The sequence below is a fragment of the Sturnira hondurensis genome, unplaced genomic scaffold (genome assembly GCF_014824575.4).
Source record: "Sturnira hondurensis isolate 20B ecotype Veracruz unplaced genomic scaffold, ASM1482457v3 Scaffold0016184, whole genome shotgun sequence".
Lineage (NCBI taxonomy): Eukaryota > Metazoa > Chordata > Mammalia > Chiroptera > Phyllostomidae > Sturnira > Sturnira hondurensis.
The window spans coordinates 1,868,735-1,894,943 of record NW_028088815.1 but is presented as its reverse complement, the minus strand read 5'-3'; the positions used below and the strand labels follow the sequence as shown (position 1 = coordinate 1,894,943).

The 26,209-nt window shown below is 35.8% G+C and overlaps 1 protein-coding gene across 2 annotated transcripts in view; it reads right to left on the bottom strand.

The window, feature by feature from the left end:
• The window catches only part of NALCN (sodium leak channel, non-selective), a 424,006-nt gene that overhangs the window by 270,629 nt on the left and 127,168 nt on the right, over positions 1–26,209 (bottom strand). For both annotated transcript variants that reach the window (XM_037065791.1, XM_037065792.1), the window contains exons 8-10: positions 25,264–25,406; positions 25,035–25,139; positions 16,977–17,063 (exon numbers count right to left, since the gene is read on the bottom strand). In XM_037065791.1, the coding sequence (XP_036921686.1) occupies positions 16,977–17,063; positions 25,035–25,139; positions 25,264–25,406 (335 nt within the window). The remainder of the gene's footprint in view (positions 1–16,976; positions 17,064–25,034; positions 25,140–25,263; positions 25,407–26,209) is intronic.

The window sequence follows — 26,209 nt, the reverse complement described above, 5'->3', positions numbered from 1 at the left end:
ACATTGGGACTATAACAGAGTCATCTCAAAGGCAGCAATATCTGTCAAAAATATGCAAGAGTCTGGCTACACAAAGTGTGATCCCTGGATGGTCAGTTTTCTAGGAGCATGTTAAAAATATTAAAAATATGCTCCCAGGAAACTGGGATCTCAGGTCCTATTGCATACCTGCTGAATCAGAATCTATAATTTTAACAAGGTCCCCAATGAGCATATTAAAGTTTGAGAGTCTGTATTGTAGTGGATATTCCTTGAGTAGCAGGGTAAATTGGATGGTCTATACTATTATTTACAAATTCACAATTTCATGATCCTAACAGTTTATAATAATTGACCAGAATAAAACAAATGCTGACAGGAATATGGTAACATATTATGATACATCATCACAAAAATTAATGCCTATCATCTTCCCAATTCCATTCCAAGATAAAAAATCAACTAAACTAGTTTGACTTTATAGAGACAAAATTATGTGTTGATTTTTCATCCATTTGGAGGGTTATTATGAAAACACTGTTCAACATTCTTTCATAAAGCCTAGGAATGAAGATGGTCTCTAGAATCTGGAAAAGTTAAGGAAACACTTTTTTCCCTAGAAACTCCAGAAGTAATGTGGACTTGTTGCTACCAGTGAAACCCTTTTTGGACTTGTTAAACTATAAATAATACATTTGTATTGTTTTTAGTCATTAAGTCTGTGGTAATCTGTTACCAAAACAATAGGGAATACAATCATTGTTAGTAATTTTGACCCACATACCTGCTCAAATCATCTCCTATAAAGCATGATTGTCTACAAGTGCCCAGTACAACAAAATTCTACCCGTTCAGCGCTCTGCCTAAAGTAACTTGCCAAGAGAGGTTTCTGTAAAATATTTTTCTGTACAAATGTGAACTCATTACACTGACCAAAGCTTCCATCTTACTTTGTTTTATAACATATAGTGAGATGATGGGTCTGGAGCAGTGGTACTGAGTCCAACCTCAAGCAGAACAAGAATGTTACTTTTTCGTATTAGTTCTGGGCCCTATTGTAAAAGGAGTGTTTTCAAGAGATTGTGAAATCTATGACAAACATGGATAAGGATCTTCACTGAATTGAAATTGATACCATCAAAATGCATTATCAAAGTTAAGAGCTAATATTTGAGTGTTGGGATTGTGTCAAGCTTCATTCCAGTCATATTGTATGCTGATGTAAAATTTCATTTAATCCTCAACAACCCTGTGAGATAGGTGCTTTTGTTTTACCCTTTCACATATGGAGAAACAGGTAAGAATAAGTAGATTTCCAAGCTCATAGTTAAAAAGTAGTCTCAGATGTTTTGATTCCAAAGCAGGGGCTCTCTTGCCTTTTACTGGGCAGTCAAAATGCATCTGACTGTGCTCTACATTGTAAAGAATGAGAAGCAACTTCCTTGCCAATTGTTTGTGATTAAATAGAGGGTATAAGTCTTCAAAACCCTATATTTGAAAGCTGAAGACAGTATGTTCCTCACAGAGGGTATAAAATCATCATGGTATAAAAGAACATCAATTTTGAAGACAATTGAGCTGAGTTCAAATGTTGACTGTGTTGGGTGTATGATTTAACCTTTCTGTGACTCAGTTTTCATACATGGAAAATGGGTGTGATAACATCTATATTTCTAGGTTGTAAAATGAATATAATTAATCATTTAGTACAATTTAGCCCATAGCAGGCATTTTGTGTTCCACAACTCTTATTATTACTGTATTTGAAAACACTCTAAGCATTTAAAGGCAGAGATGCAATTAGTTACTTATCGGGAAGGTAAGAAGGCATAAGAGGAGAAATCAATTGGAAGATATAACTAATCTTGAGAAGGAGCATGAAAATATAAGACTTTCAAAAAAGTCTTCAGTGACCTTAATTTTGTGGTATAAATGCTTAAGTACTTTAGAGGAGTTATTCATGTCAATTTTTTTCCTATAAAATAGTGCCTTAGAGATGATGAAGACATTATAGGCAAACATTCAACAAATCAAAATTGTGGTATTGGAGGCCACAATAAGGATAAATTAGGATAATAATAGTACAGCTAAGATATCAAATCTTTCTTTAAATCGGTGTCTAAGCAAATAAAATATCTCACCTTGGTAAACAAATGTCATGCTCTGAACATTGTATCAGCCATGTACTAAACATCGTGTTTTAATCAGATTTCTAAGTAAACACGTTTGAAGAACAGTGCAATTATATGGTGAAATTCTCAGAAACCATCATGTATATGATCCATAAGCATAAGCACAAGAGTAAAATGTAAAAGACCAAGTGCATAACACCTAAAATGAAGCTCCCATTTGCAAGTGGTTTATTTTCACTTTCCTTATTAGGAAAATATCTGTATATTCATTACTTGTATAATCAATATACATGATAATTAAGTTCAATAGAAAGACTTTGTATTAAAAAGGAAATGTATTTATATCAATATTGAAAACAGAACCAACAATGTCCTTAGACACTCTGCCTTCCAATTTTCCTGCCCCTAGTATGTCCTAAGAGAGCCAGAGGATGGAAGAAAATACACAAGTGACTTTCCATAAAAGCACTGACAGTCTATGATAACCATACAAACCCGGCTCACTGTGAAGTCCTGATTGGTTTGTTCTCTTTCCTGAACAATAAGTTGGGTGAGAGTGTCCCAAACATGTGGAAGTCAAATTGAAGAAGAAGAAAGAGGTGTTTAGTAAGACACTTTCATCTCTTGGCCAGTGTGAGCTCTGTAAGAATTAGCACTAGATGTTAAATCATAAATTGGCACACTAATATTTACTACTGCAAGTATAACTTTGACTCTATTCTGTAAGAATAAGATTAGATGTTAAATCATAAATCATCACATATATATTTTTACTGTTATTAATATTTTTAATCACCAACTCCTGATTCTACATCACAAACTAGATTTTAATGAGAATACATGCCTAGTGAAAAAGAAATGCTGCTAGGAAGAATTGATTATTATAATAAGCTAGTGCTTTTCAAATTATTTTTAGTGTGCAAGGCAGAGCTTGGAACTGAACCCACCTCTCTGTATCCACAGCCTTGGCAGTACCCTCCCACTCTGGAATTAGCCATGTGACTACTTTTGGTCAGTGAGACAATAGCAAAGGCGATGCAAGCAAAGACTCAGAAAAAACTTGTGAGTTGCAACTTACTCTTGCCTCTCTTGAAATCCTGAACCACCACATCAGTACCCCACCCTGGCATGTTGTATGGTGGCCATAGACCCTGTCAACCTTTCACCCTTAACAGTCAGCCATGTGACAGAAGCACGGACTCACTTTGCTGAACTAACTCATAAATTAGCTGGCTGCAAAAGTGAGCCTGGTCTTGATTAGTTGACTTTGGCTTTGACTTTGTTATCAGCTGACCCACAAGTTCAGGAACAAAAATTAGTCTGTTTTTGTAAACTGTAAGTTTTGGGGTGGCTTGTTGTTTAGCAGAGGTAACTAATATATCTACCACGTCTATTTACTCAATGCTGGGCACATAGCTAAATTATATTACTCAGTCTAGTAGAACAAAAGTGGAGTAGTATCAGTGGTTCTCATCAATTGGGGATGGAAATGAAGTGATATGTCACTTTGGAAAGGGCAATTAGTAAAGGACATGCACCTTCTCCAACCTGTCAGCCTCTCTTTCCATCTAAAAGTGAGTCTGGAAAGCATTATGCTGAGTGAAATAAGCCAGGTGTTAAAGGACAAATAACATATGATCTCACCTTTAACAGGAAGCTAAACAACAAAACAAACAAGCAAGCAAAATATAACCAAAGACACTGAAATAGAGAACAGGCTGACAGTGACCAGAGGGGAGAGGAGAGGGAATTTCAGGGGAAATAAGGGAGGGATTTAGAGGAACATATATAAAGGACACATGGACAACAACTGAGAAAGGTGGAAATGGGAGGGAGGGGGAGCATGAGGGGTGGGATGGGATGGGAGTAATAGACAGAAAACTGTACTTGAAAAATAATTTAAAAAAAAACTGAAAAAAATAAAGTGAGTTTGGAAACTATGTGCTCCAGATAGAGATAACAAATAAACAGTTTTTGCAGGGAAAATTATTATATATATATATATATATGCATACATACATATATACACATAGGCATATATATATGTGTGTGTGTATATATATGTATATATGTATGTATGCATGCATATGTCATCTCTGTTTGAAGATGGTAGGGAACACAGCTGGTCCCATCTGTGGTGTACTGGAGCTGCAAATGTGTGTAATTTCCCCAATTTCATATTTAGCAATATCAGATTGTTAATCTGAAATTGGCCATAGTAGGAGCATTTACACCATGAAAATGAGCAGATGCTACTGATCAGTACTCCCTGACTTCAAGATGGTTATTATGAATTTTGCACATTTGCAAGCACCCCACTGCCTCCCAACCTAGCTTCTCTGTCTCTCTAGCATCTTCTTGGAGCAGTAATATTCTGTGGGTTACTTAGAAGTTCATGCTCTGATCACCCTGTGGGAAGGATAGATCATTTACTGGGCTTTGTCAAGGTGTTTGACCTTGTTACTCTAAGCTGGGTTACATATAGATAGATATAAATATAGATATGAATATAGATATACATGTAGGTACAGATATATAGATATAGATACAGCTCAGTCCCTCATCCCATTCTGATACTTAGAGTTATCATGACCTATATTACCAGACATTTACATATACAGATATGATGCTTACTAAATACTTTATAAGGCATACAAAAAAAGCTTTGAGAGCCCTGGCCGTGTGGCTCTGTTGGTTAGAGCATCACCCCATGCACCAAAAGGCTGCAGGTTTGATTTCTGGTCAGGGCATGTACATAGGTTGCAGATTCGATCCTCAGTCAGAGTGCATACAGGAGGCAACCATCGATGTTTCTCTGTCTCCCTTTCTCTCTAAAATCAATAAATATATCCTTGGGTGACGTTAAATACTAACTTTTGGGAGTAATAAACAGAAAACTGTATTTGAAAAATAATTAAATAAATTTTAAAAAAGAAGAAAAAAATAACTTTTGGAGCATTGTAAGACTATAATTAAGACTACAAGGATCTAGATATATCAGTTAACATAGTAATCAAAATGAAGCTTTTACTATTATTTAATATAATTATTTGTCTTGAATTAATTTAAGTCACAATGTATTTTATTTGTGGAAGCTTCAATTAAGGACAACATGTACAATGCTATAATGAATATTCACAATTTGAAATATCTTATAGAAAACAACTTATTATCTCTTTTTCCTCTCATATTTCATGTCCATGAAGTTAGTGGAAGAAAGGAGAAGTAAATGAGACACACACAAAAACTTTTCAATTAGTGATCTGAACTATAATTTAAGGAAGAAGGCTTAATTTATAGGAAGAAGCCTTAATTTAAGGAAGAAGCCTTAAATTATACTTCAGATCACTAATTGAAAAGTTTTTGTGTGTGTCTCATTTACTTCTCTTTTCTTCCACTAACTCTGGTCCACTGTTGGTGGGATTGCAGACTGGTACAACCATTATGGAAAACAGTATGGAATTTTCTCAGAAAACTAAAATTGGACTTGCCTTTTGATCCAGCAATTCCACTGCTAGGATTGTATCCTGAGAACACTAAAACACCAGTCCCAAAGAACCTATGCACCCCAATGTTCATAGCAGCACAATTTACAATAGCCAAGAGTTGGAAGCAACCTAGGTGCCCGTCAGTAAATGAATGGATCAAAAAACTATGGTACGTATACACAATGGAATTTTATGCAGAAGAAAGAAAGAAGGAGCTCCTACCTTTTGCAACGTCATGGATGGAACTGGAAAGCATTATGCTGAGTGAAATAAGCCAGGTGTTAAAAGACAAATACCATATGATCTAACCTTTAACAGGAAGCTAAACAACAAAACAAACAAGCAAGCAAAATATAACCAAAGACACTGAAATAGAGAACAGGCTGACAGTGACCAGAGGGGAGAGGAGAGGGAATTTCAGGGGAAATAAGGGAGGGATTTAGAGGAACGTATATAAAGGATACATGGACAACAACTGAAAAGGGTGGAAATGGGAGGAAGGGGGGAGCACGAGGGGTGGGATGGGATGGGAGTAATAGAAAACTGTACTTGAAAAATAATTAAATAAAAAATATTTTAAAAAATAAGCCAATGACTCTACATGACTTCACTTTTGACATCTGAAAACCGGTAAGGAATAAAAGTACTAAAATATTTGCTTTTCAACAACAAAGTGTTGACCTTGCTTACTTTGTTGGACACGAATAATAATAAAAAATGAAAATATTAGTTCATTCACAATAATTTTATTTCATGTTCCTGGATGTCTAGAAAAAGAGTAGCCTAAGAATGAAATTAAAGCACATTAGTATTATTTGTAGATTTGTGTTTCTACAGATTTCAATCCCGAGTTACTGCAATGCTGGGCACACAGTAGGTCCAACAATATTGTTTGATATAACTTGATTTTCCCCCATGTATTGAATTGGTCACAAAGAATTTTCTGCTTTTTTTATTTTTAAGAAAAGTAGGCTCAAGGGATTGTAGGGGACCACTTTGTTTTGGTCTGGCAAATGTGAAATTGAAGACAGATCACATTGGGGGAGGAGGGGTGCATTATTGGTTGGTGTACAGGTTTTTGGAGGTGTACCAAAAAGCTGGTTTCTAGGTGGGAGTGGGCAGGGGAGAGGTACATTTGGTTTTCAATAGGAGAGGAGTGATATATCCATGAGAATACCTGGAAAATGCTGCAGGAATACACTTGTAAGACTCAGAAAGCAAGACTAGAACAAAAGGCTGTGAAGACATTGGGCTATATGCGTGCATGAGAGCTGACTTTCTGGAAGTGAACAGAATACTCTGAGAGAGCAGTTAGTAGAGCATACTAATAGTAAGGATCATCATTTCTGTATAAACTGAGTGACCCCTGCATCCCATACACTGTGCTAGGTATTCTAGCTGCATCATTTATAATTCTTTCAAACCCCTGAGAGATGTTATTATCCCAAGTTTTCAAGTCAGGAAACTGAAGCTCTGAAAAATTTAGCAAATTATCCAGGCTTTTCTGGGTGATGTTTTCTTCTTACATTGGTCAGTAAGTATAGAAGACGTTGGCTTGTGGATGGAACCTAAATTCTCATGGGTTCAATTAATTTTTGAAATTATCTGCCATTTCATGGGAAGGTTCATTAAGAAGACAGATGTTGAAAAAGTGCCTAGGATGTCACTTCATTGCTTGAAACACACATATCACACAGTCTACCTCCTCTAATCTTCACCTTCAATGTACATTTTCTAAAAAATCATTAATAATATATACTCGTACAGTTGAGTTTGGACTGTTCAGAAAATTATTTAATATAGTTGCAAAATTAAAATTTGTGTATACCATAATCTGACATAGATTAAAATCTGTCACAAAAAAGAATTAAAACCTTATAGTAACAATTTTGCTACAATTTGACCTAATTATTATAACAGCCTATTATCTCTTTTATTTACAGAAGGAGGCATATGGGAGGATGTTACCAGATAAAAACGAAACTTCAGAATTCCAGCTCTCATTCATACTTTCATTTTCTTATCAATGACTTTCTTCATGGCAATGGATCACTGGTTTGGAAATGGCTCAAAACTGTGCAACCATATCTGTCAAATTGTCAAGAGATGAAAACTCTTATCTGAAAGTCAGGAGAAAAACGGTCTGTCACAGCAGCAGCTGAGGAATGAGGTTCCAATTTAACAGAATTCTATTTATCATGCATAAGGTGACCTCTTCATGCAGCTGCTGCTTATGCTAAAGCAGTTTAAAAGCTAAGTAACTGATTACTGATAAAAGAATTCCTGATAACTTTTTACTTTTATGAGACTCACACTTAAATATATACTGAAGAAACTTTCTAAATGGTTTTTGGTAATACTACATAAAAATTGCATTATTGCCTGAAAATGATAGAGATGTAAATTGTGCATCCATATGTCAAACATTAATATTTTCAATGTTCACTTTTCCCTAATATTTTAATGTCTTTTCAGTTAGACAAAAGTAATATGCCCTTAGAATTGCACAGAATTTCTGAGTCATTTGGAAAAATCAACAGATCAGTGGGCAACAGACATAAATAATATACGGACAATATAAGTGACATATGATCTTATAAAAAACATACTCAACATCCGTAGACTGTAACTGATATGTCATTTCATGCCATCAGGTGTAAAGTCTGACAACATTAAGTGTGAACAAAGATATGAAACAAGAGAACTTTTACAAGTTGCTGCTAGGAGTGAAAGGTGGCACTATAATCTGGGCAGTCACTAGGCAATATCTTATCAACCTAAGGCATGAATAACTTTAATTTAGAATTGCTTTCTTAACTATATATGCTCAAATAATTTTCACACATGTGCACAAAAAGGCATGAACAGGCAAGTGCCAGAATGTTTGCAACAGCAGAACAATAAAAAACAACCTCAAGATCTATCAATAAGAGAATAAGTAAATGAATCAACAAATTGTGGTATATTTTATAAGTGGACAGTATACAGTTATGAAAATTAAATGATATGAGGCAGACTGCTTATGATGAAATTTCCAGTCAGTCTAGTTATGTGACCTTCATCAAGTTACTTAAGGTCTCTGTGCCTCAATCTTTCATTTGTAAAACAGAGGTCATAATAACACCAATAGTAATGGCATTGTGAGCCTGCACCTAATGAGTGGTCAATAAATGTTAGTTATTATTATTTTTAATAATATACAGTGGATACACAGGTATTCTTCTGACCTATGTTTCTGCATTATTTCATATTTTAACACAAGGAAATGACTAAATATTATATTGTAAAATGGCTCCAATTTATGCATGATTCATTTATAACTACATGGAAATTATGTGATGTTTCTCTAAAGGAACTGTTTTATACAAAGTTACTTGAGCTTTAGATCAGATCATGATAGCCTATTTAATATTTGGCCCTTAAGAGATTTCTCAAGTCTTATAAAACTTAAAAGTTTAATAGGGAAAACTATCCCTGAGTAATAACTCCTGAGGTACAGTCCACTACTCATATAATCAGAGTTACATCCCTCCTTCACCCACTCCAAAAAGCTCAAGAAGGTGTTGAATAGTAGCTTCCATAGACAGAGACTGGAGCAAGGTTTTCAGAGAAAGTTAAGAAGGGAAAATTGCTTTGGGTTCATACTATAGGAAAACCCAGTACTTTGTTTAACTGGACCTGCTACTTCCACTCAGTTCCTATGATCTGCTGCCTGTGGCCCAACTCTCCTTTTGGGTGGTCTACTAGGAAACTATTTTCTCCCAGCTTTATACTCATCTTTGGATATTTTCAGGTGAGCCTGTTGAATGGGAGGCCACCAAACTCACTTACAATCTGCCATATTTGGGCAATATGCAGGAGACAGATTAAAGCTCCTACTTAAGGAGAAAAAAACATAGGCAGATGTAGAGACAGAAACAATGAGGAGAATGCATATGGCCCAAAGAGAGAGTGAGAGGAAGTCAAAAAAGGCATAGTCACCTGGCAAGCCTGAGCATACTGGCAACAAATGCTTCCTCTGTTCCTTGCAACTAAATAATTCTTGACCAGGACATAAATTCACAATTCTCACAGTAAAGAATGGAGTTTTTATCTCTAATTTACAAAAATATGCTCAAGGCCATAATAATAAGTAGCATAGCTGGAATATGTCTGTACCTGACCCTATTTTCTAAGTCTATAATAGGGTAGATAAGTCTCTCTCAGGGAAGAGGCTGTACTGGGTATTACTTTATAGAATGGAGTAAGGATGTCTGTAGCTGAGGAGGTAGGTGTCAGAGGTAAGGCAGACGTGTTAGTAGACATATGCTGAAGGCAGTTATAGCACAAAAAGAAAAGGAAACTAGATCTGGGTCTTGCCTTATCTACAGTCAAATAGTTCCTATTGCTAATATCCTAATCACTAGCATTTCAAATATTAATAAATTTATTTCTGCAATTAAAAAGTAAGTGTGCATATATACATACACATATCCATAATTGTAGATATACACGCATATATTTTTACATTGAAGAAATACACATGTAAATATGTACCTTTTAGATAGATACATATATACATTCATATTTAGAGGGAAAGAGAGAATTAAAAAAAACAATTACACCTCAAACAGCTAGAATGACAGAAGCATCAGTCATATTCTGTATTTAGTGTAATGGGTAGAAAAGATTAAGCTACATCAATCATTCTTACTTTATTAAATTATTTAATTACTTACAGTTGGTGGGGAAGACTTATAAATGTTCTTATCAATAAGCTTTGCTAGGATACAAAAAGCAGAAAAGAAAGTAAAAATATATGACATAGTAACAATGAAGACAGTGAATCCAAAGTCAATTCACCTGAAACAAGGGCTCGAATGATTTTTAAATGTCCATTTATAAATGAATTCAAGCCAGTCTCCATTTATACTGTTACAATTTTAGAATTTTGAAAACATAAAATTTATGAGAAGACTATTTTGGAATAACTCAAATTTATGCACTATGTACCATTATACCATCCTTGTGATCTAAAGTGATATGGAAGCCCTGGCTGGTGTAGCTCAGTGGATTGAGCACAGGCCTGTGAACCAGAGGATCACGGTTCGATTCCCAGTCAGGGCACATGCCTGGGTTGCAGGCGGGTTCCCTGCAGGCCAACTCCCAGCAGGGGACACACGAAAGGCAACCATACATTGATGTTTCTCTCCCTCTCTCCTTCCCCTCTAAAGATAAGTAAATAAATAAAATTAAAAAAAAATAAAGTGATATGGACTTATTTCACCGGTCATTCAAACCAATTCCTCTTGGGCCACAGCAGGTAATACAAATGAGAAAAGCAGGCCCATAGTCATGCATTAAACACTCAGGGATAGTCTTCTGTGGTACAAAGAAATACAAATTGTTTATCCTTTCTGAAAACTATTCATTCATTCAATCATCATTCATGTATTTACTTAATATATATTACTAAATTTATTGTTTATTTGTTTTGCTACCATAGAGTCATGAGTTAAGTGAAAACTTTTTTTTTTTTTTTTTTTACTTTGAGAAAAGTGATTGTACAATGTATGGATGAATAAAATACTCATTTCCAGTGTTATGGAGACAGTATGGAATGCCGAGACACTGAGGGAAAATGGAGACTATGCCCAGGCCGATGGGGCATGCACTACCCAGCTTTCGCCAATTACATCCATGATTTGCCAGATCTTTCTATTTATAAGTAGTAGGATACAAGAGTTTTCACATAAAATATTCTGTGTTTTAAACTTGGGACTAAATTTTGCAACAAAGTTCCACTCTCAGGACAAAATCCAGAATTCCTAATCCTCTAATTGGGACTCTGATCTACCAGTTTGCCATGTGTCAGATATTGTGGATGGTTCATTTTTATAATTTATTTCAACAATGCAATTATAATTTAATTACCTCAATGCAATTATAGCTGTTTAAATGCTTCATTCCAATACATTCTACTTTTTATTTTAAGTATATTTTATTGGTTATGTTATTACAGTTGTCCAATTCTTTTTTCTCCCCTTTATCCCCCTTCACCCGATACACCCATTCTCTCTAGCATCCCCCCACTTGGTTTATGTCTACCGGTTATGCATATAAGTTCTTGGCTTCTCCATTTCCCATACTATTCTTAAACTTCCACTGTCTATTTTCTACCTACCACATATGCTTCTTATTCCCTGTACCTTTTCCTCCATTCTCCCCACCCCCAACCCTGCCGATAACCCTCCAAATAATCTCCCAATTTATGATTAACTCCTGTTCTGGTTGTTTGCTTATTTGTTTGTTTGTTGGTTTAAGTTCCATTGTTGATAGTTGTGAGTTTGTTCTCATTTTACTGTTCATAGTTTTGATCTTCTTTTTTCTTAAATAAGTCCCTTTAACATTTCATATAATAAAAGCTTCATGATGATGAACTCCTTTAACATGACCTTATCTGGGAAGCACTTTATCTGCCCATACTAAATGACAGCTTTGCTGGATAAAGAAATGTTGGATGCAGGTCTTTGCATTTCATAACTTTGAATACTTTTTCCCAGCCCTTTCTTGCCTGCAAGGTTTCTTTAGAGAAATCAGCTGATAGTCTTATGTGCACTACTTTGTAGGTAACTGTCTCCTTTGCTCTTGCTGCTTTTAAGATTCTCTATTTATCTTTAATGTTGGGTACTTAATTATGATGTGCCTTGGTGTGCTCCTTTTGGGGTCAAATTTGTTTGTAATTCCCTGAGCTTCCTGGACTTTTAGGTCTATTTCCTTCACAAGATTGGGGAAGTTTTCTGTCATTATTTGTTCAAATAAGTTTTTGATTTCTCATTCTCCCTCTTCTCCTTCTGACACCCCTGTGATTCAGATGTTGGAATATCTAAAGTTGCCTTAGAGGTTCCTAAGTCTCTTCTCATTTTTTGGAAATTTTCTTTGTTTATTCTGTTACAGTTCAATGTTTATTTCTACCCTCTGGTCCAAATCTTTGATTTGCGTCCCAGTTTCCTTCCCCTCACTGTTGGTTCCCTGTATATTTTGCTTTATTTCACATTGTACAGCCTTCATGTCTTCCTTTATTTTGCAGCCATACTCAATCATTTTTGTGAGCATCCTGATTACCAGTGTTTTGGACTCTGCATCTGATAGGTTGGCTATCTCTTCATCACTTAGTTCTTTTTCTGGAGTTTTGATCTGTTCTTTTGTTTGGGCCATATTTCTTTGTCTCAGTGCACCTGTTATGTTGTAAGGGATGGAGCCTTAGGTATTCACCAGAGCAGGGCAACCCAAAGTGGCTCTGTATGGGGGGGGTGCAGGGGCGTGGGGGTGTGGTCAATGAGGGAACAATGTTGCTTGTTTTGCTCTCACTGCAATTTTAAGAGAATGGCAGCTTCTCCTGCTGCCACACCCCCCAGAAGTTTTTACAGCCAGAGGTTCTGAGGCTTTATTTTGCCAGCACTCAAACACTGGATTACATGGTCTATCTCACTATCCAGTTGTTCCTCCTGGTTTATCCACCATGAATGCTGAACCACCAGGTCTGCCAGCTATTGCCTTGCTGTGCATCCTCTCCTTGCTGGCTGCCCATCTCTGCCCCTCCTACCAGTCTGGATGAATGTTTCTTCTTTAACTCCTTGGTTGTCAGACAGACTTATAGTTCCATTTTCTGGCAGTTCAGGTTGTTTTTTGTTTTTAAATTGGTTGTCTCCTACTTTTGGTTTTGTAAGGAGGTGGAGCATATCTACCTATACCTCTATCTTGGCTGGCACTCCTAAATCCTACTTTTTTTGGAGATAGAAATTGTTTTCATTCTTTTCAACTATGTTACATATTCAACTCACCAAGACTATATTTGCAAACATAGATTTATTTTATTTCACATGCTGAAGAAAATTAAAAGGATTATAAAAGTGGTGAGACAAAAGAGAAGCCACAGTTATGTCCTGTGATGCCTTTGCCACAGTGCATTGGAGGAGATATGCTGGCAAAAGTATTCAACCTTTTGTTTATCCAAAGCCATACAACATTTGAGAAATACTTTGTAAAAACAGGTTTCCAATGTACTGCTCATTTTAAATTTAGAAAAAATTATTTTATCAAACTAGTGTTATTACCATACTCTACTTGATTTCTAGTTTCTGGAAACAAGACCACAAGGACAAATATAGCTGCTTCCAAGTAAGAAGTCAAGTAAGTCCTTTTACAAGCAAGAGGTTTCTGAGTCATTATTTCACTTGATTGTTCTCTCATTTAATAAATACCAATTGAGCCTCTTCCATGTGTCAGGAATGCTGTCAGTGACCATGACTGTTTTGACTGTTATATCCCCGACTGTCATGGAGGTACCTCTGGTTGGACAAACAACTATTAAATAACAAATTATACTATTTTGATTTATTTTATTGAACCAATTAAACAGACAGACAAAAATTATAATATGAAAACATTTAACCAAGTTATCTGATCTAATCTTTGAGGATGATGTTTGAGCTGAAAGTGAAAGAATGAATTGGAGAGTAGAATGTTCTAGAAAGAGAAAATATTGTGAAAATGACAATGCCTCTTGGATGGGGAAATGCTGTTTTACAAGAGATATAACATGTAATTCAAGAGTAAAGGTTCTTGGAAGGACAAGCTCTTCGCATTAACCTCTAGATTACCTCTGGAAGAGGAATGAGGAAGAATAAGTTGGAAGGAATTAAAGCAAACACTTTTTATTTTATTTCTACAGTTTAACCTGTTTTAAGAGAACATATAAATATTTTGCTCATTTTTTTAAAAAAAGTGATTATATGGTACTGTTTGTCCTTGAGGGTGAGAATCATTATAATTCTAGACAGTAAGTCTGTCAGATTCAGATTCTTGTTCAGATCTGGTTCAGAACAAGATTCTTGGTTCAGATTCTTGTTACCTAGTGTTAGATGTCATTAATCATTAGTAAAAGCCAGCAAGTATTTCATTACTATCTTATTTTAAATATTTTTTCTTTATTTAGTTATTTTCTTTCTTTCTCTTTTAACTAAGTAATGACTTATTACTTTTTACATTCACTTATGGAAATGTACTCTGTGCCCACAGCCTGTGACTGCTACAAATATGGCCATCCCACTTCTCATTCATACTTTTTAAAACTGGATCATTCTGAAAAGCATGACTTAGTACTAAACATGAAACTGCACTGAATGGAACTTCCTTTGTACTGAATTATCTGACTTCCTTCTCCCCTCATTTCAGACCATATGCACCATCATTCATAAACCATATCAAGCATGCTGCCATATTCAAAATGCATGTCTAACATACAGGTCTATTGGATGCTCTATTTACATACCTCTAGCCTACTATTGATCTGTCTCTCCAACCTTTATTTTCCTATAACCTTCCCAGTGTTGTCCTCTCCACTACACCTTCCTTGCTATTTATCTCTTGCATTTCAAATCTTTGAGATGAGGAGGCTAACTTGCTTCCTAATTTCAGATTGCAAACAGAAGGCATCTATTAACAAACAATTAATAGAATTTAAAGCAATGTATTCAGGGTTCAGTAATATTCTGATTTGTTACAGCAGGCCTTAAGTCTGATATTTATTTCTGTTATAAACTTGTTTCCTTGGCATATTTTTTCAGCTGGGAATAGCATGGGACTAGGAACGAGAGGATCCAGGTACAAGTCCAGGCTTCTGCATTTGGTTTAGCTAGAATTATAACTTTCTGAGGAGACTCACCCAGGTCCTCTGGGTTTCCACTTCCTCATCTGTAAAGGCAGGTAGAGCACATCAATCTCTCTACCTCACCCTTAGGTATGAGTCTCATCCTTAGGCACTCCCATCTCCTCTTGATCTCAGTTTAAATACCTTCTCTGATCTCTTGGCCAAGGACTGCAGACTCCAAAATGTATATTACCATAGCATCTTGCATTACCTCTTTAAAATCCCATTATTCTTGTAACGGCTAGTTCAGTGCTTCTTTTTCTCCTTCCACCATGAAGTTCCTTGTAAGCTCCTTAGGGTAGGGTTTGCACTTGCCTTGTTCAGCACAATCTTAATGTCAATAAATATCACTTGATGGATTACTGAATAACAAATGTAAAAATGCTTTTTAAGAAAGATACTACCATCACAACTACAATGGTTGTCATTGGTATTACTATTAGTAGAATTGTAAGAGTAGAGGTGGTTGTAGTTGAATTATTAGTAGATTGTCATCATAAAATATACAATAAAAAACTCTTCCTGTGTTTCCTCCTCTATCCATTTAATGGGTAAAAACAAAAAATATGACTAAGTGGCCATATGGCCCACAACCAACTATAGCCCACAGTAATGGTTCAGAACACTGTATTCTGCTGCATAGGTACCAACCCTTGAAACACACAAGTCTGCACATGGAGAAAGATCTAAAAAAAGATGGCATATTCTCATTCTAAAGCAGATGAAAAGCACTTCCCCAAATTATGGGGAGAGATATGAAGAACTACGCAGAGCAGCCCGTGGGAGAACAGGATTTGTAACTAAAGACAAAAGGAAGTGAAGAAAGTAAAATGATCTAGAAGGAAGAATCAGTTCTCTGTTCCTATGATGGAGCTGCTGGATTTTTCACCCCTAGAGAGAAGGTTAATGGGAGTAGTGAAATGCTATGGAGCAATAGGAGTGACACTCTTGGGAATGTGATGTGGTTTTGAGTAAGTGTTACTGATGTGAGAGGACAGGAAAAAGAAACAAAGCAAGAGAAGATGCCAGTGTGGTTGACTAAACAAAACAAGAAGTTCAAGAAGTTGGGCTTTATGAGGAGCTCAGAGCAGGTGTTAAGTCCAGAAAGTTCATAGGCCAGAGAACTGATGGCCCATCCCCTGATCACTTCCCAGGACTCTGGGAGCCCACCTGCAAGCCTGCAGCTGGGCTTGCTGCTGCTGCACTTTGGCTTGGAAACATTGTATTTGCTGCTGCTGCACTTTGGCTTGGAAACACCTTTGTTAAATCAAGTTGCTCAGAGAGCTTGCAGGTGCAAAACAACACATTGCCTATTAAAGATATTCCTTCCCAGGTACTCAGTGAGGTATTCAATTATATGAATTGTGATTGTGACCTCCTGCCCCCACATAACCCAGGCTTTTGTAGAATATATTTATAAGATTTAATATGACAATAAAATGTTCATTGATTTAAAACTTCTAATGTGCCATTACCTGTGTGGATTTATGCAACAGCTACCAAATCCCTACTGTGTATCTAAAAAATGGTAGGTCCTGGGAATACACGATGGAGGAAAATACTGTGCCTAACTAAAGGACTACAAATTTAGGGAGATCTACACTTAGAGAACTGTGGATTTTCTTGTATAAAATATGAGTCAAAAGCCTTCACTTAGTGGGTTCTAAAAATGGCATTGTCCTGTACCTGGAGGCAGGCTGGGGCACGTCCCTGGGGCTTGTTCACATCCACAGCTACCAGCTGCCATCCTCCAGCAGGGTCTTCATGAAACATCTTCAAGACAGACAGGGAGATGAATCAGAGACACTTCATAAAGAACATTAAATACTGAACTCTGTCTCCAGCTTTTTATGTGATCAATGATTTGTTTTCTTATGGATTTATATATACATATTTAAATTTTATTATATTTTATTAATGATGCTATTACAATTGTCCCACCTTTATCTCCCCTTTATTCTCCTTTGCTCTGTAACCCTCCTCCAACTATCATCCCCACCTTAGCTCATGCCCATGGGTCATACATGTAAGTTCTTTGGCTTCTCCATTTTCCATACTATTCTTAACCTCCCTCTGTCTATTTTGTACCTACTATTTATGCCACTTATTCTATGTACCTTTCCCCCATTCATCCCACTCCCTCTTCCCACTGACAACCCTTCATGTGATCTCTATTTCTGTGAATCTGTTCCTGTTGTGGTTGTTTGCTTTGCTAATTTTTGTATTTGTTTTTTTAAGTTTGGTTGTTAATAGTTGTGAGTTTATTGTCATTTTACTGTTTATAGTTTTGATCTTATTTTCCTTAGATAAGTCCCTTTAACATTTCATATAAGAAGGGCTTGGTGATGATGAACTCTAACTTGACCTTATTTGAGAAGCACTTTATCTGCCCTCCCATTCTAAATGATAGCTTTGCTGGATAGAATAATCTTGGATGTAGGTCCTTGCCTTTCACGACTTTGAATACTTCTTTCCAGCCCCTTCTTGCCTGTAAGGTCTCTTTTGAGAAATCAGCTGATAGTCTTATAGGAACTCCTTTGTAGGTAACTGTCTCCTTTCTTCTTGCTGCTTTTAAGATTCTCTCCTTATCTTGGTTAATGTAATTAATTATGAGGTGCCTTAGTGTGTGCTTCCTTGGGTCCAACTTCTCTGGGACTCTCTGAGTTTCCTGGAATTCCTGGAAGTCTATTTCCTTTGCCAGATTAGAGAAGTTCTCCTTCATTATGTTTTCAAATAAGTTTTCAATTTCTTGCTCTTCCTTTTCTCCTTCTGGTAACCCTATGATTCTGATGTTGGAACTTTTAAAGTAGTTCTGGAGGTTCCTAAGTCTCTCCTTATTTTTTGAATTCTTATTTCTTCATTCTGTTCTGATTTAATGTTTGTTTCTTACTTCTTCTCCAAATCATTGACTTCAGTCCCGGTTTCCTTACCTTCACTGTTGGTTCCCCGTACTTGTTCCCTTATTTCATTTTTCGTAGCCTTCACTTTTTCCCTGTAATTTGCAACCATACTCAACTACTTCTCTAAGCATCCTGATTACCAGTGTTTTGAGTTCTGCATCTGATAGGTTGGCTATCTCTCCACCACTTAGTTGTATTTTGGAGGGTGCTTTGACTGGTTTTCATTTGGATCATATTTGTCTTGGCATGCCTGTTACATAGTAAAAAGTGGAATCTTAGGCATTCACCATGGAAGGGTAACCCACGTTGCTGCATTGTGGTGCTGTATGCAGGGCAAGGGTCCAAGAGGTGACAGTGCAGTTTACTCCCTTGTCTCTTGGTGGTTGGCAGTTACTTTCTCTGTTACTCACAAGCAAATTGGGCCTTTCTGGTGCTGATTCCTGGGTGAGTAGTTTTATGTATGGTCTAACTCTATGAGTCTCTCCAATGAACTCCCCTGTGAGGCTGGGAGTTTCTTCTGCCACCTCAACCCCCATAGGTTTTACAGCCAGAGGTTTTGAGGCTTTATTTCCCTGCACTGGAACCCTGGGTTGTGTGGTCTGTCTCACCCCCTAGTTATTCCTCCCATTTATCCTCACACAAATGTGGGACAATCTACTCTGCCAGCTGCTGCCTCACCTGTCTTGGTCCTCCAGCTGCTGCCTTGGTGTGAATCCTCTGCACTCTGGCTGCCCATCTCTGCTTCTTCTAATGGACTGGATGAATGTTTTTTAACTCCTTGGTTGCTGGACTTCCATACAGTTTTATTTTCTGGCAGTTCTGGTTATTTTTTGTTTTTAAGTTTGTTGTTGTCCTTCTTTTGGTTGTGTGAGGAAGCAAAGTGTATCTACCTATGCCTCCATCTTGGCTGGAAGTCCCTGGACTTATATTTAAAACTTATGTTATTTCAACTAAGTTCATTTTAACACTGAAAACATAAATGAATACTAGTAATCAGAATAATGGTAATAACTTGCATATATTAAACACTTGCTATGTATCAGGTCCTTTCTGCCTTACAATTACAAATTGTCTTTCACAGGTGTCCCTTTATAGGATTCTAATTCCCTTTAGAATAAAATTTTAAAGGTACTTTTAGTGGTAGAATTAAGCACATACTTTGCATGCAATTACCCAAATGTTCTTCTCCTCAAAACCTTAAAGTAGGCATTTTATCTCCATTGGATTTATTATTACATATTAGATATGGAAGAAATTGAAAATTAAAATTTCAAAGCATTGTGTCTGATATTCACTTTTACTAGAAATTTTGAATTTTTATCTTTATTTAATGCACATTTCTAACTGAGCCAATAGAAAAATAATCTCAGAATAAATAATATAAGAATTGTATATGTGGTGCAGAAATAGAGGCTAATGTTATTTTAATGACAGGAGATTGATGTGTCAATAGACTTTGTAAAATTATTTTAACTATGCCAAATTAATCTACTCAAAAGAAATTTTATGTACATGTTAATAAAGGGAAAAGGTAGTTTCTTTTGCTTAAAATACATAAGTGATAAAATTCAGGACAAGACACTACATACATTTCAAGAAACTAAAATCTGACATCCATTGAATTGACAATTCAGTTTTTTGGAAACCTACATTATTATCTTACTGCATACATTACTATCTTAAAAATTAGTCATCTTTCAGTACTATACCTGGCTGGAAGATATTTCCCCGTAACATATTTTTTTCCAGTTCTTTAGTGGTATGTGTGTGTGCATTGAGGTGATAGTGGGATAATGCGCAATCAAGGATTTTTATTTTGAAGAAAACATACTACAAGCACTCACTGTTCCTCCTAAGGCTTCTGTTTCATATACATAACTAAACATTTTTGCTTTACTTATGTCCTCATGTTAGTCTGCCTCTGTGTTCCAAAGGGGAATTGTTGATGGAAATATAAGATGATATAAACATTCTATTACTTAAGATTTATAATTATAATTTCAAACTCTTGGTTAGAGTGGTAGTGGATCATATGCAAAAAAGAAACCTTACCCTCTATAAAATAAATGAGGGGGGTTAGAGACAGCACCAAAATTCATAGACCATATATGTATTATTAAAATGTCAAAATGGAGTTGCACATTTACACAAAGATTGTTTAACCAATATTACAATTACAAATTGTCTTTCACAGGTGTCCCTTTATAGGATTCTAATTCCCTTTAGAATAAAATTTTAAAGGTACTTTTAGTGGTAGAATTAAGCACATCTCTCATAAATGGGCTCATTCTGAGTATACATACATTGGTTAAAATGAAAACCTGTTAAAGTGCCTTTTAAAGTTCCTGTCAAAATTCCAGGGGTCTCCTTTTAAGGAGAAAAGACAAAAGATGAAAGAAAAGGACCAAAACAGTACAGTCAGTCACTGGCTAACATGCCTCTGTATGGATGGGCATCCTATGGTGTCTCGTCATGTCACAAAGGATCCCTGGGGCATACATTTGCTCTGATCAGTACTAGACCAATTTTCTCTGTTAAATTATTTTTTCAGTATACCCAAATCAAATGAATCCACTTATGTTTTTGTAAAAGTTTTCTCTCAGGGTTACTTCTTTGTATAAAATAAAGTGAAGGAAATGCAAAGACACTCCATTTCTCTTGAGTCTTCTGAATTATGAAACAACATTTAGCTTAGTTAATGTGACAGTACCTCTGTGGCATGGATGATGGGATACCTGAAGTCAGGAATCCTTAAGAACTTTAGGGGCAAAGGCAGGGGGGTCTAGTTGCCCTTCCATATTGCTTTTTGTTGTTTCCCAAAGTAAGAAAAAGTTTTATAGGACCATTAAACCACACACATGCAAATACAAAAAGGACAAATTCTTTTTCTTTTTAAAATTACATACTGACCTACCAGTTGTAAGCAAAGATTTTTTTTCTATTTTTTTCTTCCCGATTTTTTGAATATCAATGTGAGTTAGAACTAGAACAGAAAACTTAGTCCAAGAGGCAACTTTGGGAATGGACACTATGCAATGTGGAGCAAAAAGTGCAAGGCTTCAGGATTTATGGCAACACAGACCACCACACCAATTTCAAATTACCTCTTCCAAAGTCACACGAGAGAGAAAGGAACTCTATACACTTATTTGGGGCTTTCTGTCCTTTGCAGCTCCCCATACACATATTCACACACACTCATACATGCACATGCACACACACATAAATGCATAGAAAAGTTTCAAAAAAATTTTTATTTTGAAACTTTTATTATGTTTGGATTCTTTCAAAATCAGTTGATTTTAAAAAATAAGCAATAGTCATTATTACACAAAATAATGATATTGGACACTTGATTTCTTTATTAAATGATGTGTTCAATGACTCAGCCTCAAAAAATTTAATTCTCACATATAACTTCCTGTGATGAGTGTATTATTCCATTACCATGTTTTTTGTTAATTAGGAGGAGCTCACCAGTGTGCCATGCTAGAATAGTCCTTCATAGAAATGGCTTTCATTAAATTGGTTTCTCATTTATTTGAATGATATATATTCATGTGAAAAGCAATAGTCTTGGGATACAGTAGATACATTTTTACTAAAGTATTGTGTCTGAACATTATGTTTACATAGTCTTTTTGGAGGGTGAATTCTTTCTATTTTTAAGCACATGCTTTTTTATTTCTGTATTTCTGCTTTAACACAACTTTATACAAAAGTTCTTTAGGTATTGTAGGAATTCATAGTCCAAGAACGTTCAAGGAAGTACAAAGGAAGAAGAAATACCTAAGTGACTTTTTATCTTACATCAACTCTATCCTTAGCAGTCTTCTATTTAAATCAGGGAATATTAATTCACAAAACATGAGCAAGCGAGAGTGCGGAATCAGAGATAATGACAGACCCAAAATTATGTCTGTCTTTAGACAATCAGAATATTTATTTACCAATCCTATAACATGACTCTATTGAACCATGATTCACAGATAAAAGTTAGGTATGTATTGGTTGTCAGAGCATTCAATACCTTGTGTCTCTTATCACTATACATAAAAAAGTAGCCTTGTGTGGCCTTAAAGCTTAGCGGTTCTTTTCATTCTACTCTAGGCAAAGTAATACAAGCTCATCTTTGCCATGAATCGGCCTCAATCAGAAGGCCGTATGACTACTGCAGCAAATATCTGAGAAATGAGAGTAAAAGTCTAGAGTAGAGAGATACTATGTCTAGAATAATTTCTACTCGCACATCTGCACATCCCTGCATCCATCTAAGGGAAACACCCTTAGCAACTTGTGGCATGGGTAGCTCTGTTGTTGAGTGACAGAACAAGCCATATATCATGGCTGTGTGAATCTCTTGCACTTTCACCCGACATCAAACTGAACATGTAGCAACAGTGACCCATGTGTAATAATTATGCAGGTAAGTAACCATCCCAACTGGAGTTCAGGCAAACTGATTATTACTAACCTGAAAATTTCCACATCATTTTCCTTTTGTTTGCCTGTTATATTTTGTATTATGGCCTCCACAAGACCTCTGGAATTATTTTTTTCTGTAATTTGTTTCTATGCTGTGACTCAGAGGCAAGTTGCCCCCTTCTGCTTTAAAAAACAAAACAAAACAGTTCTTGTCACGATTTGTTTTTGCCTCAGAATAGTCCATATCAGAGTCAATTCCTAATGACAGCATAAGATGTCAGAAAGTCCCTTCCTCATCCTGTTAATGTGTATAATTTTCTTTCTACCCACACAACCCACCTGGAAAATCCATAGATTTAGATATCATAGGTCCATCAAGGCCAAAACACTTTTAGCCCTTCTCTAAGGATAACATATATAGAAGAACAGAAAATGTTCCATGTACTAGAGAAAGGAGAGAACTGACTTCATTTCTGACCAGCTTTGTGCTTTAGAATACAATCATTTTGTTTCCTTGAAGTCTATCTTTTTTATTAGAATTAGAAAATTGTGATTTAGTGTTTTAAGCCATTGAACAGGGGTTTCTTGTGAACAGAGTATCATCAGGTTTCACAAATGTAGGAGAATCATGGCAAATGATGTCTCTCCCTTATGTGCGCGCGCGTGCGCGCACACACACACACACACACACACACACACACACACACACACAGAATCTGGGCCACTTGCTAAGTGGCTGAGGGGCCTGGGAAGGGCCTGGACCTATTTCCAGGCAGCCTAAAAGGTGTTTTACCAAGAGCTGCTTCAGGAGCTTTCAGGAGCTAAGCAACTGACTTCTCAGTGACAGCATTTTTCTTAGTGAAGGTTTTTCACAACTCTCTGAATACCTGGACACATTACCATTGAATTACCAACTTACTCCTCCAGATTATGTACAATATTACATTCAACATTACCTTGTATAACTCTGCTACCTTCACATTTCACTTTATATTATAATAGCTGACTGATTTGGTGACACTTCCTTGTACTACTTTTCCAACTGTGGTTTTATAAATAAGATTTACTTAATAAGCATAATATGATTTTAAAGACATTTTAGGTCATATCTCAGGAAAACTGATATAAATTCTGTGTTGAGTTCATAATTCTATGTTCAATTAGTTTATCCCTATATATATATAGACACAGCCGAAAACACCTTTGAGAGGTTGTCATCCTACTTAAAAGATATGTCAGAATGAACCTGTAACTTTATTATTTCTCATAGTGCACTAAAGAGATAAGAAGAGAGACAGGAACTAGATGTGGCTGACTCTGAAAAATTTCCTACAGACGATTTGTGAAATAACCTACATAATATTTTAAAAATCTTTCATGAAAGTCTGAATAGTTATTTGTCAAATTGAATAACATTAAAATATTTGATTTATAATGAATTGGCTAGACAACGCAAACTCTCATAGAATTGTAAAGATGTTGCATAAAGTCTTTTCTAAATATTAACATGTTTAACAGATTTATGCATAGAGTTACTAGAAGTCCAATGAGAAGATTTCCAAAATACAATTTATACCTTGAATCTTTCACATACCTTGAATCTTTGTATCAGTAGACCTGTATAAGTATTTATAAACTTATAAAATAATAGTTACAAGGCATTAAAACTATTTTATTCTCAATTCATGAATTTTTATTTCTTTCTCTTTTATAAAGATTCATACTAGAAGATATATGAGCCTGCTTTTTCTCTAAACTTCAAAATAAAAATAAAACAAATACACAAAACAAAACCAAAAATAAGAACAAAGTAATTGAATCTGAGTTGCCCTCTTATGTGGTAACTACTCTGTTACTTTAGTCAAATTCTAGGGCTCTTCCAAATTCTTGGGAGCATAGGAGAACTCTTTTCAATATGTACTGATTCTTCAAAAAGCACAGGCATGCATTTGGTGTTGAGTGGTTTTGTTTGTAATTTACTATACTATATCTAGTTCATTCTGAATGAAATACATTTTCAATTCCAAAAATTTTAATTCTATACATAAGTGCCATTGTATTGTTTTTCAATTACAGGCATAAATATTTCTAAAAATGGGAAATTACACAGTTTCCAAATTTATCTGCAAGCCCCTTAAGAATTTGTGATGGCAGAATCAAATCAAAGGCACATAAGTGTGGGGACAATCCTTGTTCTGATAAAAATACAGATGCCCTTGCCCCAATCACCCAGAAAGCTTCATTTAGTTCTTGGAGGTTTGGACCCTAGCACTTCTATTTTTTAGTAACTCCATCAATGAGTCAGATTGCATAAGGCCATTATAACAGGGTTCCCACAAGTTCCAAAAAGTCCCACTGATGGTGAAGATGAAAACATCCACGTTTGAGTGGGTTGTAATACCATCTCCAAATACTGTACCTGGGTGGTGGCTGTTGAAGTAGTACTGCTTCTTGATCCCCACATTTGTTGAAACTGTACCCTGATTTCTGCAAATGTTTCAATGATGACAGCGATAAACACATTCTGAAAAAAATTACAAACCATATTTACTAAAGAATGGGAATGAGAGAAGGCAGTCAAAGACAGACAAAAATTTGCAGAAACTGCCAGAAAACACTGATTTTATTAGGACAAATTTTTACAATACCTTAACAAGCCACGCAAGGAAGAATATGAGAGTGATGAAGTAGAAATAGGAACGCCAGCGGGGAAAGCTGTCAATTGCTCTGTACATGAGGAAGACCCAGCCTTCCTGGGAAGCAGCCTCATAGACTGTGAAGATGCTGGTGCCTACCAAGAAAGAGAAGAGTGGACTGAATTATGGTAGCAGACTGAATGACATAAAAATCATCATTCAGAAAAACAATCAATATTAATCCATGCTTCTTTTCTCAATGGCAAAATCTCTTCCAAAAGGACTGAAATAACATGGAAAAATTTTACTGTTCTTATTCTTAGTATTTTAAAAAAGTTGTTTCTGACTTCCAGCTAGGACAATTTTAATCTCTAGCAATAAAATACCTTTATGTCATATCTTTAGCTATTAAATGCATTTAATGATGTGGAAAGATAAATAAACATTCAAACCAAGTAATGCTACAATAAAAAGGTATGTATACTGTGTAAGCTTGCCACTTGGGGCTTAACACTTGCCATGTGCTGAAGAACATATGCTATAAGTTTAACTAAAATGAAATAAATCTGGAAACTGAGTTTCAGAGATCTCAAACTGAGTTTGAGGTCACTCTGTCATTGGGAAACTAAAGTAACTTAGGCTCCAACAGTTCAAATGCTGGAGCCTGTCTTTGGATTCCATGGTGTTTACTAAACACCAAATGTAAAGTACTAAATCATCAGATGGTATTCTGTATTTTATGAGACAACTGTCTCATTGAAAATACTACTGATAATGGGAAGAAAAAATGAACAATGTGTGGGCAGATTTTTGAGCAAATGGTTAAGAGAACCTAAAATGTCATTCAGGGGAATGACAGTGTTTAAAATTTTAACAATATTATGAAGCATGTTATTAATTCCCCACTTTACAGATGGGAAAACTAAAGCATAAAAAAGTAAGTAATTTGTCTAAGGAT